General features: G+C 46.1%; 1 protein-coding gene across 1 annotated transcript; it reads left to right on the forward strand.

Annotated features, from left to right (window-relative positions):
• The first annotated feature begins 292 nt into the window (after nucleotides 1-292).
• HNRNPUL2 (heterogeneous nuclear ribonucleoprotein U like 2) lies at nucleotides 293-9,583 on the forward strand. Its single transcript, XM_007462133.1, has 14 exons — nucleotides 293-833; nucleotides 2,742-2,880; nucleotides 3,174-3,250; nucleotides 3,441-3,580; nucleotides 3,890-3,980; nucleotides 4,068-4,180; nucleotides 4,402-4,665; nucleotides 4,839-4,961; nucleotides 5,341-5,469; nucleotides 6,168-6,336; nucleotides 7,677-7,877; nucleotides 8,939-9,012; nucleotides 9,277-9,384; nucleotides 9,503-9,583. The coding sequence occupies exons 1-14, from the start codon at nucleotides 293-295 to the stop codon at nucleotides 9,581-9,583; spliced, it is 2,250 nt and encodes a 749-aa protein (XP_007462195.1).
• The last annotated feature ends 54 nt before the right edge of the window (nucleotides 9,584-9,637 follow it).

Genomic DNA, 9,637 nt, shown 5'->3' on the forward strand with positions numbered 1-9,637 from the left:
GCCCGCCCGCGGCAGGGGAACCAAGGGGGCTGGAGAGGAAGTAGCTCCCTGCTGTGTTGTTTTGGGCTCCGAGGGCCGAAAGGGGGAGGGAGGAAGGGCGAGAAACAAACACTAACGTAGCAGAGGCTGCCTGCGGCCTTCTGCCTGCGTGCCTACGTGCGTGCGCTCGCTCGCGCGGGCTCAGTGCTGGCGCGTGAGGCGGAGGCGGGCGGCGGCGGCGCCTGCGCGGTCGGGCTCGGTCGACGGCTCTCAGGGGAGGAGGCGGCGGGAGGCGGAGGAGGCGGCGGCGGCGATGGAGGTGAAGCGGCTGAAAGTGACCGAGCTGCGGTCGGAGCTGCAGCGGCGCGGCCTGGACTCGCGCGGCCTCAAGGTGGATCTGGCGCAGCGGCTGCAGGAGGCGCTGGACGCCGAGATGCTCGAGGACGAGGCCGGCGGTGGCGGGGCCGGGCCCGGCGGGGCCTGCAAGGCGGAGCCTCGGCCTGTGGCCGCGTCGGGCGGCGGCCCGGGCGGGGACGAGGAGGAGGACGAAGAGGAGGAGGAGGAGGACGAGGAGGCGCTGCTTGAGGACGAAGACGAAGAGCCCCCCCCTGCCCAGGCCTCGGGCCAGGCCGCACAGCCGCCGCCGGAGCCCCCGGAGGCGGCAGCCGTGGAGGCCGCGGCCGAGCCCGATGCTTCCGAGAAACCGGCGGAGGAGGCCACAGCCGAGTCAGGTGGGGTGAACGGTGGCGAAGAGCAGGGCACCGGCAAGGGGGAGGAAGATGAGCCGGAGGATCGGAGCGGAGACGAGACGCCGGGATCCGAGGCGCCGGGTGACAAGGCCGCAGAGGAACAGGGTGAGGAGCTGGCAGCGGAGCCCGGCTCCAACCTGCCGGGTGCGCCCCTGACCCAGCACCAAGCCCTGCATCGCGGGGTTCGATTCCCATCGCCATTCGGTGGGACTCCCCAGGGGAGGTGGCTTTCGTCCTCTACCCACCTTTTTGGGGGGTTTGACTACCTCTGGTGGCCCCACTCTCTGCAGGCGGGAGGTTCCTGCCTAACTTGGTTGCTTGGTGGTAGTGGATGGAAGTAAGCGATGTTGCTTGCGAACTGCTTATGAGCTACCTGTTGGAGCAGCCTTCCGCGGTGCTGGTTATCTTTTCCTAAACCGAGAATGCACTGAGGAATTGTTGATTACACGGACAGCCAGACCGACTGTTGGAGGCTTCTGCCCGACTGTTGACTTTTTCGCCATAAAATTAAGCAATAAGCTCAGTTCGTCAAAGTTCGCTCCATCAAAAGCTCAATATTAGAATTTGAGCCACACCGAAAATCTGGAAATCTAACATTGCTCCTGCTTTAGCAGCAGCTCCTGCTTCAGCAGCCTGTGGTGTGAGGGTGTCAAGTTTAATCGTTAACTACGGAAGAAAAAAATTTTAATCTACAGCATTTAGAATGTTAATCAACATTATTTGGCTAGGGGTTTAACCTTGCCTGAATTCTTACGATTAAATTTTAATCTTTCATCTGACTAGATGGATGGGCAAATTTGTATATTTGCTGTACACTTAGCCAGCTTTTTACATTTCGGGTCCTTGACTTCCTGAATTGAAATGATTGGGGTGTTGGTGGGTCCATTGAGTAACCTTGTGGAAGAGACTGTATAGAGTTGCCCTAGGGAGTTAGTGACCTTTCTCTCTTTGAAGTAATTGGATGGTTGGAGCTGATCCATAACTGTCTTGTCAGAGTAGGGAGGAAAGCTGGAGCTGCTTCCCATTCTTAATATGAAGTGGCTTGCTTTAGTTCCTTTTATAATACATTTTTTTAGGCTGCTGCTTGGTATGATGGTATAATTGGAACCCATTCTACAACAGTCACATGCAACTTGCAGATTGTCCTATGTTCTGGAACAAAAATCCCATTACATAACCTTTCACTTAACGTGTACCGCCAGATAGCAGATAAAAAAGGTTGAGGGATAAAGGACTTCTTTAAAGAAGTTATTATTAAAAACTTTAGTGTTACAAACCAAAAAAAGTCCAAGGAAAAATTGTTTTTTTTCTCCTTTTGTGAAGAATGTTGCTAAATATATGACAACACTTTTCTGCCCCAAATTATGTGCAGTAAAGATGCAGTATTATTTATGGGTCTCTTGTGACTTAATGGTTTGCTCCTGCAAGTTTCAGTAAAAATCTGTGATAAAAATACCTCTCTGTATATACACCATAGTACATTAGCTATGTAAGTAAAGCTGTGGATGGCTGTGCGTTTCAAAGCTGGAAAGGCAAACCCTTAAAAAAAAAAAAAATTGAGGCTTCTGTAACATGAACCTGTGGAAAAGTGTTGGAAAACATATATTAAGTGTCCAGCTTAAATCCAAATCTGATAGTCAGGAATCGAAGTTAAGCTATGAAGTTTTTAAAAAACTCATGGGATGTTTCTTTTATGTCATATTGGTGGGAAAAATCTGCAAGTTTGACCTGATTTAAGCAGATAAATTTAGAATGCAAAAGTTGCCGAATTTTTAATCTACTGCTTGACTGTAATTAGCCCATAATGTCCCTTTTTTTTTTTTTTTTTTAAATAAAACCCCAGCCAGTGACAGGAAGATGATCATCTTTGGAAATGGAACATTCTGTGAATGCAATGGGAAAAACCTGGCTCTTCTGACTAGACAGATATGCAGGTCCTCCTTTAGTTTCTGTTGGTTCTGAGCTTACACTCCAGTATGAAAACTGCTGATTTTCTTTCCCTCCTTTTTGTAGGAGATGTTGACCACGATAGTGAAAAGTCAAAACCGGCAGGCTCAGATGGTGAGCGGCGGGGGGTAAAGAGACAGCGGGATGAGAAGGATGAACATGGCCGAGCTTACTATGAATTCCGAGAGGAGGCTTACCACAGCCGGTGAGGGAAATAGTCCCTTTCATTGAAGGGAGTGTCTGCTCTGATTTTGGTATACCTGATGTTGACTGCAGAGTCTGGAAAGAGGGATGGATTAAAAATGGAATAGGTTTTCACAGGCCTAAGTTTTAGATTAAATCTACCCTGAAAGCTCCTGTTGCCCTTTTCACGTGTGTTGAAAGAAGCTGTCTGCTGGAATTTTATATTTGCTGATAAGCAGACCTGATGTCATGCAGACACCTCTCAAATTAGAGGACTTTGGTTACACTGTATTTGCTTTTCTCTCATATGTATAGTTCAAAGTCTCCACCACCCCCGGAAGAAGAGGCAAAAGATGAGGAAGAGGATCAGACTCTTGTGAACCTGGACACGTGTATGTATAAGGCAGACAGGTTGAGGTTTTAAACCAATCAAAAGTGATTTTGGAGATTAAAACTTCATGGCCTGCAGCTTTGAAAAGATTTAAACTTTGTATCCATTCTTGAGAACTGGGTATACTTGTGTTCTATTGGTGGCTTCAAGTGTTGGGCATTGGAGTAAACAGATCGCTTCTTTCTTAACAGATACCTCGGATCTCCATTTTCAAGTGAGCAAAGACCGCTATGGAGGGCAGCCGCTTTTCTCAGAGAAGTTCCCCACCCTTTGGTCTGGGGCAAGAAGTACTTATGGAGTGACAAAGGGGAAAGTCTGCTTTGAGGCCAAGGTAGTGTGTACAGCTCATTAGGACCGTTCATTTATTAAATTAGTCATTAGACTACTATGGAGTGGGCTCCAGTACATAGTAGTTTACTGCCTACCAGTATTTTATTAGTGCAGAAAAAGGCACCACACTTGAATGACAACCGTAGCTCCGGTAACCGAGAAATTGACCCTCATGGCTTTGGTTTAAGTTCATTGACAGTTGTTTTTCTGATGTTGAGTTGTGATAGTTGTCGTTTTCGGTTTGTATCAAAATCTTGTGTAACTCAGACTTTGCTCGAGTATCTGAAAGTTCCTTTTCTGACTTGGCCAGGTAACCCAGAATCTCCCAATGAAAGAAGGCTGCACAGAGGTTTCTCTCCTTCGAGTTGGATGGTCTGTTGATTTTTCCCATCCACAGCTTGGTAAAGTTATTTTTAACGTAATCATTTTAGTGTTTGCTGCTCCGTGGGAGGTTTGAGTTTAGGTAACTAATTTGCTGATTATTCTAGGTGAGGATGAATTCTCTTATGGTTTCGATGGACGAGGACTCAAGGCAGAGAATGGGCAGTTTGAAGAATTTGGCCAGACTTTTGGGGAGAGTGATGTCATTGGCTGCTTTGCTGTAAGTGCTCCTGAAAGTTGTAGATTTGTAGCAAGGAGTAAATAGAGGGCACTAGGGATCAATTTGCTTCCCATCGGCTGCTGTCTTTTCTGCCTTTGATGCGTTGCTCACGTAGTTGTTTAGTACAGCAGTTGGAGTAGAGAAAAAAAAGATTAAATTGTAAGATTAATCAACCTCAAGCTCTATGTGCCCATAAATGCTCTTGTCTTTCGTCGCTGTAGAATTTTGAGGCTGAAGAAGTAGAACTTTCCTTTTCCAAGAATGGAGAAGACCTTGGCGTGGCGTTCCGTATCAACAAGGAATCCCTGGCTGACCGGGCCCTCCTACCCCATGTCCTCTGCAAAAATTGTGTTGTAGAATTAAATTTTGGTCAGAAGGAGGAGCCCTTCTTCCCACCGCCAGAAGAGTTTGTGTTCATCCATGCCGTGCCTGTGGAGGAGCGCGTGCGCACTGCGGTCCCTCCCAAGACCATAGAGGAGTGTGAGGTATGCTGGAGAGTGTGCAGAACCTTGGTGCTCATGCTTGGAACGGTGGGTGGGTCGCTTTTCTTCTGAAAACTTTACCCAACTGGGGGAACGGGAGGATGTTCTTAAATTGGGCTTTGTAAACATGACCCTCACTTATGTTTTATAGCATTCCTGGTTCTGTTTACTTGCAGGTGATTCTGATGGTGGGACTGCCTGGATCTGGAAAGACCCAGTGGGCACTGAAATATGCAAAAGAAAACCCTGAGAAAAGATACAATGTCCTGGGAGCTGAGACTGTGCTCAATCAAATGAGGGTGAGTTGCTGGGAGGGGTTAGTCAGCTGTGATGTTAGCTCTTGAGGTACCAAGAAACTTATATAATCTTTTCCCAGTGGAGTTGGTCTTTCAGGTGTCTGAGAACAAGGGCCCCACAAATAAAGAAATGCGTTCTCACTATGTGTTTACGGTAGATTTTTTTCTTTTCCTTTGCTGTGTTGTCAAATCTGAAAGCTGGTAAAGTCTGGAGTTTATCCACATTGAGACTGGAAATGAGTTCTGTAGGAAATGGACAACATTCACAGCACTGAGCAATGTCAGTGAACTGATGTGGTGGTGTTGTGGCATTTACCAGTGATTCTTGGGCTTTAACTTAGTGTGTAACTCCTTGTGTTTCTCTTCCTCTCAAACTCATTAGATGAAGGGGCTCGAGGAGCCACAGATGGACCCCAAAAGCCGAGACCTTTTAGTTCAGCAAGCCTCCCAGTGCCTTAGTAAGCTGGTCCAGATTGCTTCCCGGACAAAGAGGAACTTCATTCTTGATCAGGTATTGTTCAAACATTCAAAAGAAACCGAATTTAACAGTAGGTCCAAAGATAAAAGATTTGGTATCCATTTAATCTGATAAAATTGCTCAGGGACTTCGCTGGTGGTCCAGTGGGTAAGACTCTGTGCTCCCAGTGCAGGGGGCCTGGGTTCAATCCCTAGTCAGGGAACTAGATCCCGCATGCATGCTGCAACTAAGACCCGACACGGCCAAAATAAATAATTTTTTTTTAAATCCCTTTAAAAAAAATTGCTCAGAGTCAAAATAGGGTGCATATATAGAGAAAGACTGAATTAAGTAACAGAATCAGGTTACCTGATTATGACTAAGTAGTTGTGTTACGGTTGTAATGTGTTTTGAGCTCAGAGATACAACTCTTAGTGATTTTACCAGAGAGTGTATGGACCCAGACTGTAAAACACATTCTAGAGGCAATGGAAAGAGCGTTGGAGCTTTGGATTCATGGCTCCACCACTTACTGGGTTTGTGACCTTGGACAAGTCTTGGCCTCTCTGAGTCTCAATTTTCATGTTGTGTAAAACAGGATAACATCATGTAGCTTTTGAAGAATTCAAAGAGATTGTGTAAATAAGACCCCTAATTTAGTGCCTCATTTGTGAAAGATGCTCAGTAAATTGTTGGTTGAATTAGTGTTTAATTTTTATTCCTAAAACGTCTATTACTCCTCTTGTTCCTAGTGTAACGTGTACAACTCTGGCCAACGGCGGAAGCTATTGCTGTTTAAGACTTTCTCTCGGAAAGTGGTGGTGGTCGTCCCTAATGAGGAGGACTGGAAGAAGAGGCTGGAGCTGAGGAAGGAAGTGGAGGGAGATGATGTGCCTGAGTCTATAATGCTGGAGATGAAAGGTGGGCTAAACTCTACAAGTTAGGGGTCCTGTCCTTGGTCCATGCACACCTCACTGGAGCCTCTTAGCACCTGGAGGATTCTCCACATGTAAAGTGTAAATCTGTGGAATAAATTAATGGGTGTGATCACTTGAAGATTAATGAATGAGCAGAGTGAATGGTGAAGCAATAACCCCTTGATTCATTCTGATAAAATACAAAAAGAGAAATGGTGATAGACCACAGGATGATAGCCTTAAGGCAGAGGCTTCAATGAGTCAGTTATTCATTTAGTAAATACATAAGAGTGTCTACTGTTTGTCCAGTACTGTTCTAGACATAGGGGAAGAATGAATGAAATGAAGCTCTGTCTTCACCGAATTTATATTCTAGAGATGGGACATGCTTGTGGTTCAAATTAAAATGGTAGTGGTTGGAGTGAATGATCTCATCAGTATATTTTGATTTCTAGTATCACATTAGGCCTGTTTTTTATTTTTGTTGTTTGTTTTGGTTTTTGATATGTGTGGTACAAAGCCTTACAGCAAGGTTCCCTAGAAGGCAAAATTAACTATCTTGATTGATATAGTTTTTTGCTGTTCACCTCAGAGTTTGGTTTTTCCCCTTGCTGCCTTCGGCGCCTGACAACCCACCTGAGCTGTCAACTACTGGCTCTTTGAATTCTGATAATGCCCAGGCATGGGAGCTGGTTACACATTTAAAAGCTGGATTCTCCAAGTTTATTTAGAATGAACTAGGCCAGTCCATACCGGTACTCAAGCACTCGGAGGAATTTAGTTCAGTTTTATAAAACGGAGGGCTAACTGGATTCATCTCAGAATCAGGAGAGCCTCATTGAACTGAATTCTGCTGGGACTCAGCCTCTGAACTTGATGTCTAGAGACTAGCAAGTGTGCTGGCCCATCATACACAGGTGGTTTTAATGAGGACCCCTACTCCTGTTAACTGTTTTTCTTGTATAGATGAGTAAGTGCCTTTAGGCTGGGGTCAGTTTCTTCTTGAGTCTCTTCAAAAGTGTATTTCTTATCTAACCAACACCAAAACTTTCTCAGTTACTTTTAGCCTCTGGCTGCCTGCTTCTGTCCTGATAAGAAACCTTAACCCAGTTCACTCTTAATTTATTATGGATCACTTGAGAACTTGTAAATCTACAGTTTGCAGATAGCCCTTTGCCTGGGGCTGTTACAGTTTAGGGAAAACCCGAAGAGTGAACCCAGCACACTTCTGTGCATTAATAGATGAGGCTTAGAAAATCCTATTCTTGTAGTGGGGTTTTCATTATGAGATCTTACCCGTCTACGTTCTTGGAGGCCCACAAGCTTCTCTCTTACTCTTAACAGCCAACTTCTCTCTGCCTGAAAAATGCGACTATATGGATGAGGTGACATACGGGGAGCTGGAGAAGGAGGAAGCTCAGCCCATTGTCACTAAGTACAGGGAGGAGGCAAGGAAGCTGCTGCCGCCCTCCGAGAAGCGGACAAACCGCCGAAACAATCGAAACAAGCGAAACCGGCAGAACCGAAGCAGAGGCCAAGGCTACGGTGAGTCCTGGGGACCTGCCAGCCCAAGCCTCAGTCTGTTCTCTGTGCTGAGTGCAGCAGGACCCACAAGGAAAGGGCAGGCAAACCAAGGCAGATCACCAACAATAAGGAAGTCCCTTCTTATGGAGCTTATTTCTTCCTGTGTTCTTTACTCCCAGCTTCTTGTGCTTTTTCCATAATCCTTCAACAAAAGGTAGTTATTTTTCAACAAAAATATTTGTTTCCTTGAAAAGCAATGCTTGAGCCTGTTCATTTATGTAGTTTTCACTTTTACATATGGATTCCCCATTCACTATTGTAGTTTATTTGAAGGATTTGTGCAGTGAAATCAGATTCTTATCTTTTTCTTTGCTACTTTGTCTATTGGATCAACCCAACTGTATAGAGCAGAAAGTGAATGCATTATTCAGTAATCTGGGGGCGGGGGTGTTAGACAGTAAGTTAGCTTATTAGTGGAATTAATTTCCCTCCTGAATGTCTAGTTTGTCAGTTAACACCCCCCGCCACAGTGTGCATTCACTGTGCATTAAAAATGCACGTGTGTGTGTGTGTGTGTGTGTGTAATTATAAGTGTAAGTCAACAAAATTTTTGAGTGCCTGCTACGTGCTGGGCAATGGGAATACCAACAGTTCCTACCCTGGAAGAGCTTATCATTTAGACTTTGTTCATTTGTATAAAATGATAGGTGTGGGTTATGTGATATCCAGGATCCCTTCCAGGGCTGAAAGTCTGTGACTCTACGAATGGCAGTTTTTACTCATGTTTCTAACTCTGCCATGTATCCTTTTGGCATCTTAAATGTTTTGCAGGAATTGGGGAGCTTCAAAAGGTGAAACCAAGGTGGCTTGGTTTTCTTGTGTCTCTATTCCTCTGCCCTCCCCCACCTCAGACTTTTTAAAAGATCCTGGCTGGTGCTTTAATTAACATTGTGTGCGCCTGGCAGAAGCAGGCCTCCTATTCCCCCAGAATTGCCTTTGGCTCCGACTTTTTGATTTCCACTCAGATGTGGAGCCAGGACCCCATGCCAGCTGTCTGAGCGCGCTCTCCATTTCTCTTCCAGTGGGCGGGCAGCGCCGAGGCTACGACAACCGGGCCTACGGGCAGCAGTACTGGGGGCAGTCTGGAAACAGAGGGGTGAGTGCAGCTCTCCTTCTGCTCCTCCCTCTGGGCCGTGACAGCCATTCCTATTGGCTTGGGGAAGCAGAGTGGTTTGGGCTGTTTTCTCAGGGCTTAGGGTTTTGCCCATTTAATTTGTTCCTCTGGAAGACTTTATCCTGGGAAGGTTAAGCTTGTTTGTAATATCAAGTGAAGATGTGTCTCATTTAAGATGGGGGATAGCAGTGGATTGTCATGCTGAAAGCCCATACATCTTCACTCTTTCTCTTTCTCCTTTCTCAGGGTTACCGTAATTTCTACGATCGATACAGGGGAGACTACGATCGGTTCTATGGGCGAGATTATGAGTACAACAGATACAGAGACTATTACAGACAATACAGTCGGGATGTAAGTATCATCTGGGGATAGAGAGATGAAGGGGGGCAGGGCCAAAGGGATGAGTGTCATGCCTCTCCGTCCTCAGCCAGCTGTGGCTCCAAGTGATGGAGTTTCCCCTTTCTTCTAGTGGCAGAATTACTACTACCACCATCCCCAGGACAGAGACCGATACTACAGGAACTACTACGGTTACCAAGGGTATCGGTGAAGCCCCTGCCATTGCCGCCTGTCAGCCATGAAGCTGAATCTCTGGGGGTGCCCA

This window comes from Lipotes vexillifer, unplaced genomic scaffold (genome assembly GCF_000442215.2).
Source record: "Lipotes vexillifer unplaced genomic scaffold, Lipotes_vexillifer_v1.1 scaffold1129, whole genome shotgun sequence".
In the NCBI taxonomy this organism is placed as follows: Eukaryota; Metazoa; Chordata; class Mammalia; order Artiodactyla; family Lipotidae; genus Lipotes; species Lipotes vexillifer.

What these genes read in the sequence shown, in the direction of transcription:
- HNRNPUL2 (XM_007462133.1), top strand. Translation starts at nt 293, where the DNA reads ATGGAGGTGAAGCGGCTGAAAGTGACCGAGCTGCGGTCGGAGCTGCAG. An exon ending in TTTTTCCCATCCACAGCTTG is followed by an intron (nt 3,981 to 4,067) that starts GTAAAGTTATTT and finishes TGATTATTCTAG; the next exon opens with GTGAGGATGAATTCTCTTAT. An exon ending in ATGTCATTGGCTGCTTTGCT is followed by an intron (nt 4,181 to 4,401) that starts GTAAGTGCTCCT and finishes TCGTCGCTGTAG; the next exon opens with AATTTTGAGGCTGAAGAAGT.